The 17,356-nt window shown below is 44.5% G+C and overlaps 1 protein-coding gene across 2 annotated transcripts in view; it reads left to right on the forward strand.

Moving 5' to 3' along the window:
- LOC135523813 (protein transport protein Sec24C-like) overlaps nucleotides 1-17,356 on the forward strand; it is a 35,685-nt gene that overhangs the window by 6,326 nt on the left and 12,003 nt on the right. The window contains exons 4-15 of one of the 2 annotated variants that reach the window (XM_064950742.1): nucleotides 84-250; nucleotides 337-954; nucleotides 2,590-2,732; nucleotides 3,071-3,139; nucleotides 8,131-8,370; nucleotides 8,557-8,695; nucleotides 8,781-8,896; nucleotides 9,120-9,244; nucleotides 9,340-9,531; nucleotides 10,864-11,074; nucleotides 11,275-11,445; nucleotides 16,041-16,137. In XM_064950742.1, the coding sequence (XP_064806814.1) occupies nucleotides 84-250; nucleotides 337-954; nucleotides 2,590-2,732; nucleotides 3,071-3,139; nucleotides 8,131-8,370; nucleotides 8,557-8,695; nucleotides 8,781-8,896; nucleotides 9,120-9,244; nucleotides 9,340-9,531; nucleotides 10,864-11,074; nucleotides 11,275-11,445; nucleotides 16,041-16,137 (2,288 nt within the window). The remainder of the gene's footprint in view (nucleotides 1-83; nucleotides 251-336; nucleotides 955-2,589; nucleotides 2,733-3,070; nucleotides 3,140-8,130; nucleotides 8,371-8,556; nucleotides 8,696-8,780; nucleotides 8,897-9,119; nucleotides 9,245-9,339; nucleotides 9,532-10,863; nucleotides 11,075-11,274; nucleotides 11,446-16,040; nucleotides 16,138-17,356) is intronic. The other variant, XM_064950743.1, reaches the window with a different exon arrangement.

Raw genomic sequence — 17,356 nt, forward strand, 5'->3', positions numbered from 1 at the left:
CGCGCGCACACACACACACACACACACACACACAGTATATATAATAGACAGCGTTGTATGTGACAAGTTGTTTGTGTGTCCAGGTCGCCAGTGTCTCAGCCGTATAGCCAAGGTGCTATGAACTTGTCCGGGCCACACCCCTCCTACTCCCAGCAGTACGGTGCTCCGCCCCCCATGCAACAAGTTACCAATCAGATGTCAGGGATGCAGATCGGGTCTGGTCCCCCCACCTCTGTTGGGCCGGGATATGGTAAGAAATTGATTGATTGACGAATTTCGTGCCAAACTTTGCGCCAGCTAAACACAATCCAAGTTACCTGAATTTTCTTTCTCCAGCTCACCATCCCAGCTCCCAGCCTCCAATCAGTGCTGCATACTCCTCTGCAGCCCCACCCTCCTATACGCAAGCTCCTCCCCCATTGTCTGCTGCCCCCTCCCAGCCTCCCCCTCCCAGTGAACCTGCAGCCTCCCAGCCTTACTATGGTGGCCCACCTCCCCCCCAACAACAACCCTTCCCCTCTGCCCACCATCCCTCCCAACCCTTCGTCTCCTCCTCTCCATACTTGGGCCCTCCCAGCCAACCTCAGGCCCCTCCAGTCTCCCAACAGCAGTCCTTCCCACCTGGCCCCCCTGCTCAGCAACCCTTCCCCAACTCCGCCCCTCCAGTCTCCCAGGCCTCCTACTCTGGTCCCCCTCTCACCCAGCACTCTTTCCCTCCCTCCTCCCAATCTGGCCCCTTCCCACCTATCTCTATATCCTCTTCCCAGTACCCAGGTCCACAGCCCCAGTCCCAACCCGGACCCCCTCCCTTCCACTCTGGGCCCTCTCCCCGAGGCCCCATTCCACCCCCCTCCATGTCCCAGCAGCAGGCCAATCACCTTCCCCCCGGCCCCATGCAGCAACAGCAGCCTCCTCAGCCTGGCATGCAGGGAGGATACCCAACCCAGCAGAATGGTGAGTACACCATGTTCAAACCCCTGTTCATCTTCTGCTAGACCACTAGCTTGCTTTGTAATAGAATGTATTTGGCAGTCAGAATGGATGTGGAAATCAAATGTCATTCTAGTCAAATCAATCAAATCTAATGTTATTTGTCACGTGCTTCGTATACAACCGGTGTAGACGAACAGTGAAGTGTCTTACTTACAGGACCATTTCCAACAATGCGGAGTTAAAGATATAAAATAAAACATAGAAATAGTGACACTATGAATAAATACATGGTGAATAAAAGGAATAAAAATAACATGGCTATATACAGTACTAGTACCAAGTCAATGTGCTGGAGTACTAGGTAATTAAAGTATATATGTACAAATAGGGAGGGGTGAAGTGACTAGGAACATAATTACAAATAGTTTGTAGACTGCAAATTGACCGCAAGAAGCCAAATAGTTATGTTCCCTAAATCATAATCATTTTAAACCTTTCTTACGTTTGTATACGATCTCGTCTCTCTTATGCGTGGGAATACCTGGGAACAGATTTCTTCAATTAAAATCACTTGGAGCTGATTTCATGGTGTTTTTAGTCTTTGTTCAACAATAATAAAATTAATAAATATTTATTATTTTTGCTCAAATTTGGGGGCCAAATAAACCACCCGCGTGCCAAACGTTTGGGCCTTCCTCTGAAAACGCCTGGTATAGAGGTCCTGGATGGTAGGGAGCTCGGCCCCAGTGATGTTCTGGATCTTACTCACCACCCCCTGTAGCGCCTTGCAGTCGTGTGCTTTGCAGTTGCCGTACGAAGTGGTGACGCAGCCCTTCAAGATGCTCTCAATGGTGCAGCTGTAGAACGTTTTGAGGATCTGATGACCCATGCCAAATGTTTTCAGCCTCCTGATGGCAAAGAGGTGCTGTCGTGCCCTCTTCACTGTGTGTGTGGACCATGTTAGTTCCTTAGTTATGTTGACATGGTTAGAACTTGAAGCTCTCAACCCGCTCCACTACTGCCCCATCAATGTGGGTGGGGGTGTGCTCTGTTTCATGTAGTCCACGATCAGCTTCTTTGTCTTCCTGACGTTGAGGGAGAGGTTGTCGTGGCACCACACTGCCAGGTTTTTGTTCCTTATATGCTTCCTTATCGCCGTCGGTGATCAGTCAGTCCTACAACCGTTATCGTCAGCGAACTTAATGATGTTGTGTTGGAGCCGTGCGCGGCCACGCAGTCGTCGGTGAACCAGGTGCACAGGAGGGGCCTAAGCACACCCCTGAGGAGCCCCCGTGTTGGTCAGTGTGGCGGATGTGTTGTTGCCTAGCCTTGCCTCCTGGGGGGGCGGCCCATCAGGAAGTCCAGGATCCAGTTGCAGAGGGAGGTGTTAAGTCCCAGGGTCCTGAGCTTAGTGATGAGTTTGGAGGCGACTATGGTGTTGAACACTGAGCTGTAGTCAATGAACAGCATTTGCGTAGGTATTCCTTTTGTCTGTGTGGGTGAAGGCAGTGTGGAGTGCAATATCAGCTGTGGCTCTGTTGGGGCGGTATGTGAATTAGAGAGTGGGTCCAGGGTGTCTGGGACGTCACGTCTGCCAGTTAATGAACGTAAGCCCACCCTGTAGAGTTTATAATCGATCGTTACTTTTTTCCTCAGGTGCGTTTGGGCAGCCTAGAGGACCCCAGCCCGGCTATGCAGGCCCGCAATATCCCGGGCAACAGAACTACGGCGCAGGCCCTGCCCCTGCACCCGCTCCCCCTGCACAGAAGAGACTGGACCCTGATTCCATCCCCAGCCCGGTAAGGCACACGCACAATCCGTCCTGGTAACACATGCTCACTTTATCTTGTGATAGTGTATCGGTGATAATGATGTTAGGTATTGGACTGTATGTTTGTGTGTGTGCGCAGTCTAACAGTTTAACCCAGTCTGTTGAGCATGTGCATCAAACACAGATGATTTGCTTGCCTTCTCTCTGAGGACTGACTAATCTATAACCAATAATCACAGAATCAGTCAGGGAGCTAATAATCCTGCTACTGAGTTTATTTACGTCCTCTTCTCTCTGTCCCCTGTTTTCTGTTGGTTTTGTTTGATTTGATAATTTGCTGGACAAATCTCTGTTGTGAATGTAAAGCAAGCGTCTGAGCTGCCGGCTGTGCAGAAATCGAGACATAGAATAGACCCAGACGCTATCCCCAGCCCAGTAAGTCCTGTCTACCTCCTAACCCCTATGCCCTTCCCCTTAACCCATTATCCTTAGTGCTGAGCGATTAACTGAAATGTGTTTATTTACGTTTTTTAAATAACTAATTGACCGACATTGGTTCAATTATTTGAATTCCATTTGTTTTTTTGTTTTTTTTTCTGAGCTCAATGTGCTATATCTCTATAAAGATTTCATGTTGTCCAACTCATCATAGTTAAGCGCAGAAAACGTTGCAATTAACTACAATGACCAGAATCCAATGTGCCTCCAGCTGCCTGTTCTCATTGGTTCTTGCCCCAGGCAAGCCTGTGGGTCCAGCAGAAAGACAAGGAGAGGAAGAGCGATAGACACGAGGGATAGAGAGCAGTTGCTTAGGTATCTCTACCTGACAATACATCTAATTGATTGATGGTTCTTATTTAGCGGTCTTAAACATATTCACTATGTGGTCCAACTCATCCCAAACCATCTCAATTGGGTTGAGGTCAGGTGATTGTGGAGGCCAGGTCATCTGATGCAGCACTCATCACTCTTCTACTTGGTCAAATAGCCCTTAAACAGCCTGAAGGTGTGTTGGGTCATTGTCCTGTTAAAAAACAAATGATAGTCCCACAAAGTGCAAACCAGATGGGATGGCGTATCGCTGCAGAATGCTGTGGTAGCCGTGCCGGTTATGTGTGCCTTGGATTCTAAATAAATCACTGATAGTGTCACCAGCGAAGCACCATAACACCACCACCTCCATGCTTCACGGTGGGAACCACCCATGTGGAGATCATCCGTTAACCTACTATACGTCTCACAAAGACGCAGCAGCTGGAACCAAAAATCTCAAATTTGGACTCATCAGACCAAAGGACAGATTTCCACGGCCTAATGTCTATTGCTCGTGTTTCTTGGCCCAAGCAAGTCTCTTCTTCTTATTGGTTTCCTTTTAAAAGTGGTTTCTTTGCAGCAATTCGACCATGAAGGCCTGATTCACACAGTCTCCTCTGAACAGTTGATGTTGAGATGTGTCTTTTACTTGAACTCTGAAGCATTTATTTGGGCTGCATTTTCTGAGGCCGGTAACTCAAATGAACTTATCCTCCGCAGCGGCAGAGGCAGCTCTGGGTATTCCTTTCCTGTGGCGGTCCTCATGAGAGCCAGTTTCATCATAGAGCTTGATGGTTTTTGCGACTGCACTTGAAGAAACTTTAAAAGTTCTTGAAATTTTCCGAATTGACTGACCTTCATGTCTTAAAGGAATGGACTGTCGTCTCTCTTTGCTTATTTGAGCTGTTCTTGTCATAATATGGACTTGGTGTTTTACCAAATAGGGCCATTTTGTCACAACACAACTGATTGCCTCAAATGCATTAAGAAGGAAAGAAATTCCACAAATGAACTTTTAACAAGGCACACCTGTTAAAGCAGGTGACTACCTCATGAAGCTGGTTCAGATAATGCCTCGATGACAGCTTGACACTCTTGGCAAAGGGTGGCTCCTTTGAAGAATCTGAAATATAAAATATTTTAATTTTGTAACTTTTTTTTTTGGTTACTGCGTGATTCCATGTGTTCATTTTTTTTCATGTTTTCACTATTCTACAATGTAAAAAATAAAGGAGTTTGAATGAGTAGGTTGTGTCCATACTTTTGACAGGTACTGTATATACACAAGTAAGCTGCCCCAGGTCAACCGTTTAGGAGCAACAATGGCTCAGCCACGAAGTGGTAGGCCACACAAGCTCACAGAATGGGACCGCCGAGTGCTGAAGCGCGTAGCGATTAAAAATTCCCTGTCCTTGGGTGCAACACTCATTACCGAGTTCCAAACTGCCTCTGGAAGCAACGTCAGCACAATAACTGTTAGTAGGGAGCTTCATGAAATGGGTTTCCATTGCCAAGCAGCTGTACACAAGCCTAAGATCATGCGCAATGCCAAGCGTCGGCTGGAGTGGTGTAAAGCTCACCGCCGTTGGACTCTGGAGCAGTGGAACCGCCTTCTCTGGAGTGATGAATCACACTTCACCATCTGGCAATCCGACTGACAAATGTTTTTCCACATGCCAGGAGAGTGCTCCCTGCCTCAATGCATAATGCCAACTGTAAAGTTTGGTGGAGGAGGGATAATGGTTTGGGCTAGGCCCCTTAGTTCCAGTGAAGGGAAATCGCTACAGCATACAATGATATTCTAGATGAATCTGTGCTTCCAACTTTGTGGCAGCAGTTTGGGGAAGGCCCTTTTCTGTTTCAGCATGACAATGCCCCCGTGCACAAAGCGAGGTACATACAGAAATGTTTTTTTGTCGAACAGTGTGGAAGAACTTGACTTGCCTGCTCCGAGCCCTGACCTCAACCTAATCGAACACCTTTGAATTGGAATGCCGACTGACTGCGAGTTAGACCTAATCGCCCAACATCAGTACCCAACCTCACTAATGCTCTTGTGGCTGAATGGACGCAAGTCCCCGCATTCCCAGAAGAGTGGAGGCTGTTATAGCAGCAAGGGGGGACTCCATATTAATGCCCATGATTTTAGAATGAAATGTACAGCAAGCAGGTGTCCACATACTTTTGGTCATGTAGTGTAGATGGCTGGCTGCTACTACCTGAGCACAGATGATATGATGACTTGGAATGAAATAGTACGTCTTCAAATAAAGTGAAAGGTAAATCCCCCGTTGAATAAAGTAAAGTGATAAAAAATGCTTATTATTAAGTGATACATGTAATGGGCAGTCTGCTCTCATTGGAGTTTCATGAAATGGTCATCGTACTAAAAAGAAATGTAATTTACAGTGCATTCGGAAAGTATTCAGACCCCTTGACTTTTTCCACATTCTGTTATGTTACAGCCTTTTAATCCATTTTAGAATATTGTTTTTTTCTCCCCCCTCATCATTCTACACACAATAACCCCATAATAACCCCAAAAACACATTTTTTGACTTTTTTTTTATGTATAAAATGAAGTGGAATATCACATTTGCATAACTATTCAGACCTTTTACTCCCTACTTTGTTGAAGTGCCTTTGGCAGCGATTACAGCCTTGAGTCTTCTTGGGTATGATGCTACAAGCTTGGCACACCTGTATCTGGGGAGTTTCTCTAATTTATTCTCTGCAGATCCTCTCAAGCTGTGTCAGGTTGGATATGGGGAGCATCGCTGCACAGATATTTTCAGGTCTCTCCAGAGATGTTTGGTTGGATTCAAGTCTGGGCTCTGGCTAGGCCAATCAAGCACATTCAGAGACTTAAAGTCACTCCTGCGTTGTCTTGACTGTGTTTTAGTGTCTTTGCCCTGTTGGAAAGTGAACCTTTGCCCCATTCTGAGGTCCTGAGCACTCTGGAGCAGGTTCATCAAGGATCTCTGTACTTTGCTCTGTTCATCTTTCCCTTGATCCTGTCTCTCAGACCCTGCCCCACATCATGATTTTGCCACCACCATGCTTCACCTTAGGGATGGTGCCAGGTTTCCTCCAGATGTGAATCTTGGCATTCAGGCCAAAGAGTTCAATCTTGGTATCATCAGACCAGAGAATCTTGTTTCTCGTGGTCTGAGAGTCCTTTAGGTGCCTTTTGGCAAACTCCAAGCAGGCTGTCGTGTGCCTTTTACTGAGGAGTGGCTTCCGTCTGGCCACTCTACCATAAAGGCCTGATTTGGTGGAGTGCTGCAGAGATGGCCATCCTTCTGGAAGGTTCTATTCTGTGGAGATGGGAGCGGAGCTCTGTCAGTGACGACCAGGTTCTTGATCACCTCCCTGACCAAGGCCCTTCTCCCCCGATTGCTCAGTTTGGCCGGGCAGCCAGCTCTAGGAAGAGTTCCGAATGTCTTCCATTTAAGAATGATGGAGGCTGTGTTCTTGGGGACCTTCAATGCTGCAGAAATGTTTTGGTACCCTTACCCCAGATCTGTGCCTCAACACAATCCTGTCTAGGAACTCTACGGCCAATTCCTTCAATCTGGCTTGGTTTTTGCTCTGACATGCACTGACAACTGTGGGACATTTTTATATAGACAGGTGTGTACCTTTCTAAATCATGTCCAATCAATTGAATTCTACAATCAAGTTGTAGAAACATCTCAAGGATGATCAATGGAAACAGGATGCATGTGAGCTCAATTTCAAGTCTCATAACAAAGGGTCTGAATACTTATATAAGGTATTTCTGTTAGATTTTTGTATACATTTGCAAACATGTCAACTTGTTACGCTTTAATGTAACATTGTGGAAAAAGGGAAGAGGTCTGAATACTTTCCAAATGCGCTGTACACAACCAAAATATTTTATTTAAGGAAAGTAATGTGAATAAGTGATTGTTGGAGCCTAATAAGTTGTTTTACCATCAATTATTGTATGCTATGGTGTTACAGCATTGAACCCACATAATGCATCATTTGAGGGGGAACTGAAATTAAAGAACCTCAAAAAGCACACAGCTCAGCACTACCCTATATCCAGGCCAGCAGTCTTCTCTGTAACTGCTACAACCCTAACCTTTGAACCCAGACCCTCTGAAGCATACCAATGTTACTGTCTGACCAGCAGGTCATTGGTGTGTTCTGACCCCCCCCCTCCCCCACACCTCTTCTCTTCCTCCTCGCATGCCAGCCTGCAGTGTCTCACACACGACTCACCCATAATTCCTTGCTTTCTGACATTTGCCCACAATTCCTAGCACCCTGAAATTAGCCCAAATTCCTTGCATTTTTTTGTTGTCCACAATCATGCTACATCTGCGTATTAAGCCCTCCCTAAGTAGTGTTGGTGTGTTGTGCACTGTTGCCATGGTTGCTGTGTCATTGTGTTTATATTATAGAATGGTTTTTGGTTCATCTTCTCTGTTCTCTTTGGGAGGTCTTATTTTTTTACTCTCCTGCAGGAGAATAGGTGTGTGTGTGTGGTGGATAGATTCTTCCCCTGCATGTCTTTTATACTCCACCCTCTGTCAAATTAACATTAGTGTGTCTGTAAAACTCGCTTTCTTGTTCTACCTCAGATTCAGGTGATTGAGGATGACCGGGTCAACAAGAGCAGTGAGCCGTTCACCACTGGGGTCAGAGGTCAGGCTCCACCCCTGGTCACCACCAACTTCCAGGTGAAAGACCAGGGCAATGCCAGCCCGCGGTTCATCCGCTGTACAGCCTACAACATGCCCTGCACCGCCGACATGGCCAAACAGTCCCAGGTCCCCTTGGCCGCTGTAATCAAACCCCTGGCTATGCTGCCCCCCGACGAGGTGAGACACACACACCCCCTCAATCTCCTCTGGTCTGTTCTCCTCCTCTCAAAACACTCTCTTACCTCTTGCTCGCTGTCTCTCTCTCTCTTGTATGTGTTTAATTTGTTCGCACGAATTGGAGGCCTCTGCCATTTCTGGGTTTGAACTACGGTATAAGATGCTAAACAGACCTCTGTCTCTCAGACCCCTCCGTACATCGTGGACCATGGGGACGGCGGTCCAATCCGCTGTAACCGCTGTAAGGCCTACATGTGTCCCTACATGCAGTTCATCGAGGGCGGACGCCGCTTCCAGTGTGGCTTCTGCAGCTGCGTCACCGAGGGTATGTGCGCGTGGGTGATATTGTGTGTGTGTCTGACGTCAACGTTATTCTTAGTTATAACACTCCCTCTTTCTCTCTCCCATAGTTCCTCCCCACTACTTCCAGCATCTGGACCACACAGGGAAGAGGGTGGACTGCTACGATCGGCCAGAGCTCTCTCAGGGCAGCTACGAGTTTGTGGCCACCGTCGACTACTGTAAGGTAGGCGTCTACTTTTAGAAAAGACTGGAGGCCCGTAGCGTTGTGCTATTTTGGAGAAGGAGATTTTCATGAAGAGCCAGAATCTGTCGTCACAATGACCAGGTTTGGCACATGGCAGAGATTCTTGACCAAAGAAAGGCTGTGCCGTTATGTAATATGCGAACTGTCTCGTCTAAATACTTCTCTCGTTCACGCTCTCTCTCTCGTCCTTTCTCTCTCTCAGAACAATAAGCTCCCCCAGCCCCCGTCGTTCATCTTCTTCATCGATGTGTCTTACAACGCCGTGAAGAGCGGCATGGTTAAAATCGTCTGTCAGGAGCTCAAGACTCTACTGGACTACCTGCCCAGGTACACACACACCCACACACACTATTCACCCATGTAAACACACACCCACTAGCTAATTAATGACATTTGCTCTCCCCCCACAACTCACCCTCCAGGGAGAATCCAGAGGCAGACTCAGTGGTGCGTGTGGGTTTTGTGACCTACAACAAGGTGTTGCACTTCTACAATGTCAAGTCCAGCCTGGCCCAGCCCCAGATGATGGTGGTCAGTGACGTCAGTGACATGTTCCTCCCTCTGCTCGACGGCTTCCTGGTCGGCGTCAACGACAGCCGGATGGTCATCGAGAGGTACGCAAGCGCACACATTCACACCAGGCCTCCAGACTTAAGGTTCCCGTCGTGGCACCTATCCCATGATCTAATCTCACAGCGCCAATGTTCTGTAAAACAGTAGGAAGGCTAGGAAGTCACAATATCAGTTGCTACAGAATCCGAGTGTCACAGAATACAGTAACATTGTGTCCTTGTACCTCCGGTCTGGAGTCAATCACTATCAACGGATATGACAACAATCATAACATTGAGTTTAATGTCTTAAGTGGCCATAAACCTGTACACAAGTGATCATCTCAAATAGAACACTGGAAATCATGTGTATTACGTAAAGGGGAAAACGCATAAATATGCTAAGCATTGTGTAAATGACTCTTAACTGAATATTAACTTATTCCATGACATGAGTCATCTTCTAAAGTAATTCAGTGCTTTATTAAGGAGTGCTATCAACAACTGAGATGACATTTAAGAAATGAATTGTTTCTTCCAGCATGTTGTGATTCAAAATATTTTGATGCGCATCCTAATCCAGTGGTTGTCATGAATTTTGGGTTGACAATTAGGATATTGTTATATTTTACTGTTAAAATAGGTTCAATAGAGATTCATTTGCCTACATCTTTATGTGCACTAATATCATTGGATACTTTTTGGGGGGGCTAATTCACCCCCTAAGTGGAAACTCAAAACACATTTTCTATATCGCTAACTCAAAGTATAAAACCCACTGCTAGTAGTCATACGTTAATCTAACAGCAAATGTATTGTCCTAAAATAAAAAATAAAAACTGTAGTTGTAGCCTACTACCAAAAACCTGTGCAAATGCAATGGCTGCTCTCAAAGCCATATCAAATACCAGGGTTGTAAAATAGTTGCTATTTAGCTTAATAGTCAAAGTTGAGAAAGTGTACCTACATAAAGCTCAGAACCTCCTCTCAGAGTTACACATACCTGTGTTTTTACCCTGCAATTGGATTTGAAAATGTTATACAATCAGAATGCTTTTTTATTTTCTCCCGGGAAAGGCCGTGAGAGGCTCGCTTGTCACAGAGGAGGCAGCCGCAGGGCATGACCTTTCATTAGATGAATCATCAGGATAATGCACTTTACTGTTTGACCAAATCATGGCTTAAGCCTCCCCTCCCCAAAATAGGAAGATTGAGAAATATCACATTTCATTTAATCGCACAGCTAAGCCAACGAGTCACTGTCTGGAGCCCTGGTAAACACACATGAACATTTATATCCATCACATGTATTGAAGCAGATGTCTCCTCTGTCCAGACTTTGCAACTGGTTTAAGTTGTGTAGACTCATTTGATGTGTGTGTGTGTGTGTGTCAGTTTGCTAGACCAGATTCCGGAGATGTTTGCAGACACCAGGGAGACTGAGACGGTGTTTGGACCAGTCATCCAGGCAGGACTGGAGGCACTGAAGGCTGCAGACTGTGCTGGGAAGCTGTTTGTGTTCCACTCCACTCTGCCCATCGCTGAGGCTCCTGGGAAACTGAAGAATAGAGAGGACAAGAAACTAGTGGGAACAGACAAGGAGAAGGTACACACAAACACACTGATACACATGTATTCTCACACACACACACACTAATAAGGACAAGATAAACTGATATGGGAACTGTGTGGCAGATACTGTTGCAATTAGACACAGAACACATAAAGAACCCTCATTCTGGAGAAAGTGTCCTATCTGCTAGTTGTTGTGTCATTGACTCGGTCTATGCGTCTCTCTCTGTCCAGTCTCTGTTCCAGCCCCAGTCTGGTTTCTATAGTAACCTCTCCAAGGAGTGTGTAGCACAGGGCTGCTGTGTAGACCTCTTCCTGTTTCCCAACCAGTACGTCGACGTGGCAACGCTTGGCGTGGTGCCCGTCTCCACCGGGGGTTCCGTCTACAAATACACCTACTTCCAGGTGAGACACACACCTCTCTCTTGATTGATTGATGGATGGTACCAAGAATATGCATATCCTTGCTTCAGGTCCTGAGCTACAGGCAGTTAGATTTGGGTCATTTTAGGTGAAAATTGGGGGAAAAGAGGTGGATCCTTAAGAGGTTTTTAACAGGGCAATTGAAGATGATGTCAGTTTAATCTCGTCTTTAGGCTACATCTATTATAGGCCTATGTGTGAAATGAGTTTCGATATAGTTTACGTTTAGTTTCAATTGGCCATTGACAGATGGCAGCCAACTATCGGGGTGAAGGGCAGGCAGGGGGGGAAATGGCTATGTCCTCCTAAAACTGCTTATAACACAACTCTGTGTTATTGAAATTCTAGCAACGACCGTGTTGAATCAACTTACGTGACTTGGGCCTCGCAGTGCTTGAGGCTTCATTACAGACCCGGATTCGATCCCAGGCTGTGTCACAGCCGGCCGCGACCGGGAGACTCACGAGGCGGCACACAACTGGCCCAGCGTCATCCGGGTTAGGGGAGGGTTTGGCCGGCCAGGATGTCCTTGTCCCATCTCTCTCTAGCGACCCCCTTGTGACGGGCTGGGCACATGCACAGGGATTTTGGTCGCCAGTTGTAGGTGTTTCCTCCAACACATTGGTGTGGCTGATTTAGCGAGCAGTGTGTCAAGAAGCAGTGCGGCTTGGCAGGGTCGTGTTTCGGCTCTCGGCCTTCTCCTTTGTAACTACCAATTGGATATCACAAAATTGTGGAGAAAAAGGGGTAAAAAGTCATGGTATTTTTGCACTCTGGACCATGTGTTGGTAGTACCCATCTTGGTAACGACCCGCTAGTGGTTTGGTACTCAGGGCTCTGTTGTCCCCCTAACCACTCTGACATCAATGCAAATGCTATGGAAAATCACATTGAACGATTATCAAAACAGTATCATGCTTCTAAAACTCAGTTAGGCTACTTTTTTTTTTTGATCTCACTGTGATTATCAAACTGAAGAAAATAGTTCAACAACCGGTTGAAACTGAGCGAACGACATGATCGTTGTGGATGTTTCAAAGCCAAACACAACTAAATGGACGACGCTTTCTAAGGTGACGATTAATTCAAAGCGTTCAAGACGTTGCATTTAGAACCGTATGCATATTAGAGCTTTAGGCCTCTATGAGCCCGGGCCCACTTATTTTGCCTTCATTAAAATAATGATTGCGCCGTTACGCAATACAGTGTCTTCGGAAACTATTCAGACCCCATAGCCCCACATTTTGTTACGTTACAGCCTTATTCTAAAATGGATTACAAAAATAATAATAATCCTCATCAATCTACACACAATACCCCATAATGACACAGTTAAACCAGTTTTTACTAAGTTATTAAAAATAATATACCTTATTTACATACGTTTTCAGACCCTTTTGCTATGAGACTTGAAATTGAGCTCAGGTGCATCCTGTTTCCATTGATCATCCTTGATGTTTCTACAACTTTGATTGGAACAGTTAAAAGAAAGTATTTAGTCCGTTTTAGAATAAGGCTGTAAAAAGTGGTCTGAATACTTTCTGAATGAACTGTATATGTCGATTGACTAATAGCCTACTGCATATTACACGTGTAAAACAAACTGGGTATCTTATGCTGCACTACAAACTTTCTATCCATGAGTCTGGGAGAGAACATACGGGCCTCGGCGACGCTGTTGGTTCATTGATTGTGCAGGGCGGCTTACAGAGTTACCCTAAAATAATTAGATTTTGAATAGCCTAGTAATGGGGCATTTTAATATTTTCATAACTAATAGGCTGACTACCTTCAGCTATACAGAATATCTCACCTCTGTGCATTTCCATCTCTTGCCTTCATTCCTTTCTCGAGCGTGCAGAGAGTGGGTCTGTCAGCAGTCTAGTTATGTTGCGTTGTGAAAACATGTTACTATTGATGCTCCCGAACAGATTTTTGTTGGTTTCCCATATTTAAGCACTTGATGGCATATTTTGCGCGGTGTATCACTTGTCACGCAGCGAGAGGCTGCATGCTCCTCAGTGGTCGACGCGTGAAGTGTAATAAGTGTTCTTTATAAGCCCAGATATTTCTATATGCAATCCTGTGTTGAAAGCAGAGTTTTGATGGTTGCTACTAAAAAGAGGATCCCAGCTGCTACTCTATTTATTTCTCTGCTGCTCCGCTATAAAACCAGACTGTGAAAGCAGCCTCCATTTGCTATTCCAGTGCATACAGATGACATATATATTTTTCCCCCTGCCCCGTTTCTGCCCATTTGATAATTTGGCTTTTCTAAATCGAAACAAATGTTGCATATTAATAAAGACAATATTACATTTGAGAATAGTCTGTTGGGTGAAAATATGATCACTTGAGAGAACTGTGTTTGCCACCTGAGTCCAGGAACAGAGCACAAGCTTTTTTTGTCAACAGCCCATTGTTGCAGCATGCAACCCATACAGGATATGTTTTGGTTTCTAAGGTTTGTAGAGGTTGACCGATTTATGATTTTTCAATGCCGATACCGATTATTGGAGAACCCAAAAAAAAGCCGATGTCGGCTTTAAAAAAAATCTAAATATTTGTAATAATAACAATTACAACAATACTTGAATGAACACTTTTATTTTAATATAATACATCAATAAAATCTATTTAGTCTCATAAATAATGAAATATGTTCAATTTGGTTTAAATAATGCAAAAACAAAGTGTTGGAGGAGAAAGTAAAAGTGCCATGTAAAAAGGCTAACGTTTAAGTTCCTTGCTCAGAACATGTGAAAGCTGGTGGTTCAATATTCCCAGTTCTTCAATATTCCCAGTTAATACGTTTTAGGTTGAAGTTAATATAGGAATTATGACGCGTCGACTATTTCTCCCTCTACCATTTATATTTAATATACCTTTGACTATTGGATGTTCTAGTAGGCACGTTAGTATTGCCAGCCTAATCTCAGGAGTTGATAGGCTTGAATTCATAAACAGCGCTGTGAAGCAAGCATTGCTAAGAGCTGCTGGCAAACGCAGTAAAGTTTGAATGAATGATTACGAGCCTGCTGCTGCCTACCACTGCTCAGACAGACTGCTCTATCAAATCATAGACTTAATTATAATATAATAAACACAGAAATACGAGCCTTTGATCATTAATATGGTCAAATCTGGAAAATTTCATTTTGAGAGAAGAAAAAAACGTTTATTCCATCAGTGAAATACTGATCTGTTGCGTATTTTATCGAGCGGGTGGCAACGCTAAGTCAAAATATTGCTGTTACATTGAAGGTTATGCAATGTTATGTCATAATTATGTAAAATTCTGGCGAATTAGTACACAGTTCGCAACTAGCCAGGCGGCCCAAACTGCTGCATATACCCTGACTCTGCTTGCACTGTGACTCTGCTTGCACTGAACGCAAGAGAAGTGACACAATTTCCCTAGTTAATATTGTCTGCTAACATGAATTTCTTTTAACTAAATATGCAGGTTTAAAAATACTTCTGTGTATTGATTTTAAGAAAGGCTTTGATGTTTATGATTAGGTACGATTGTGCTTTTTCCGCGAATGCGCTTTTTGTTAAATCATCACCCGTTTGGCGAAGTTGAAGTAGGCTGTGATTCAATGATGAATTAACAGGCACCGCATTGATTATATGCAACACAGGCCAAGCTAGTTAACAAAACATGGTTGGTGATATTACTAGGTTAACTAGTGATTATGAAGATTTTTTTTTTTTTTTTTTTTTTACAAGATCAGTTTAATGCTAGCTAGCAACTTACCTTGGCTCCTTGCAGCCACAAGGTCCTTTTGATGCTGCACTCGCGTAACAGGTAGTCAGCCTGCCGTAACAGGTGGTCAGCCCGCCACGCAATATCCTCGTGGATTGTAATGTCATCGGCCATAATCCGTTTCCAAAAAGGCCGATTACCGATTTATGAACTTGAAATCGGCCATGCCGATCGACCTCTAGTTTGTATCATTCACAGCTCAATCTAGCGAATAGTACCCGTTTTCAAATGATCACTTTTGTGGTCAACATAGGCACTTCATATGCGCACTCGCTCCGGGAATAGGGATAAATATCATCATGTTTCTTTAGACGTGCCTAAAATACGTGGATTAATTGTGAGGGACACTTATGTAGATTTCCAGCGGCTTGTGTGCATGGAGGCCTGGAGATGCTAAATGTGGTTTTATGTTAATGAATGGTCAATTACCATGAGACCGGCAGTCATTTTCGGGAAGATAACCGTCTGACACAATTTGGTGACCGCAGCAGCCCTAAGTGACCTACGATTGAATCACTCCTTGTTCATCTTTCAAATACCCACGTGGGTTTGAATGCTCCTGAAAACCAATCATTAGATGGGAGAGGTGGGACTAACAGTGCGTCAAGCGTCTCAAATGGAACCAAGTTCTGTTTTTACCGCGAGGCTACGTTGTTGATGCGCACGAGCGGTGTGGATGAAATGTTTGAATAACATTTGAGTACATTTTATTTTACAACGCTCGTGCGCGCAACGCGGCAGGGCTCGTTTGGGTGTAACCACGTCCACCTGTTACCTGCCTTCACTCGCTGTCTGTGTGGTTTGTCAGGCCGAGACGGACCGTGAGCGGTTCCTGAATGATCTGCGGCGAGACGTTCAGAAGCCCATGGGCTTCGATGCTGTCATGAGGGTCCGAACCAGCACAGGTAAGTGTCTTGCTCTCTCTCACTTGCTCTCTCTCGCTCACACTGTCTCACACACTCACAATTTTTCTATTTGGGGGGGCGGGGGGGGGTAGATCAGCTGTAACCTAACAACTATGGAAAAGGTTAAGGGGTCGGAATACTTTCTGAAGGCACTGTGTGTGTGTCCACAGTTTGTTTTCCTTTATGTTCCCCTAACCCTACAACCCTTCCCCTAATTGGAGTAAACTAATGGATAGCACTTAGGCTTCAACTACCAGCTTATCCATACTATATGATTATGAACACAATGTGACATTATTTTTTATTTTTTTAATCCTTCAACTACCCTCAACCCCTCCCATCGCTGAAGAACATCTCGTTTTGATTTCTATTTGCAATATATTTTTTACTGTGCTGTTTCATAAAAGTTCTGAACCTATATACATTTTACGGACCCAGTAGATTTTTACATTAGTTATCTTGTTTTTAGTCCCACCCTTCAACTCCTCCCATATATTTCTGAACACCATCCAGTTTTGATTTCTATTTGCCAAATATTTTTCAACTGTACTGTGATGTTTCACAAAAGTAAATTTAAAGAAACATTTTTGCTAGAAGTAATATTGATCGATTGACTATGACTTTTCAAATCACCCAGCAATGATATTTACAGAGAGAGCGCCATAGAAATGTTGCAATTCTTCAGCCATTTCTGAACCTGTGACCAAAAAGAAGCTACATATGGACAGTACCAAAACAAATGATCTAAGGATTCTCTTCGCAGCAAGATCTGCAGAGCTGGGAAGATTGTAATTCCCCATACATACATACGTACATACATACACACATACACACACACATACACACACACATACACACACACACACACACACACACACACACACACACACAGTGCCTTGCGAAAGTATTCGGCCCCCTTGAACTTTGCTACCTTTTGCCACATTTCAGGCTTTAAACATAAAGATATAAAACTGTATTTATTTGTGAAGAATCAACAACAAGTGGGACACAATCATGAAGTGGAACGACATTTATTGGATATTTCAAACTTTTTTAACAAATCAAAAACGGAAAAATTGGGAGTGCAAAATTATTCAGCCCCCTTAAGTTAATACTTTGTAGCGCCACCTTTCGCTGCGATTACAGCTGTAAGTCGCTTGGGGTATGTCTCTATCAGTTTTGCACATCGAGAGACTGAAATTTTTTCCCATTCCTCCTT

Source organism: Oncorhynchus masou, chromosome 31, assembly GCF_036934945.1.
Source record: "Oncorhynchus masou masou isolate Uvic2021 chromosome 31, UVic_Omas_1.1, whole genome shotgun sequence".
NCBI lineage: Eukaryota > Metazoa > Chordata > Actinopteri > Salmoniformes > Salmonidae > Oncorhynchus > Oncorhynchus masou.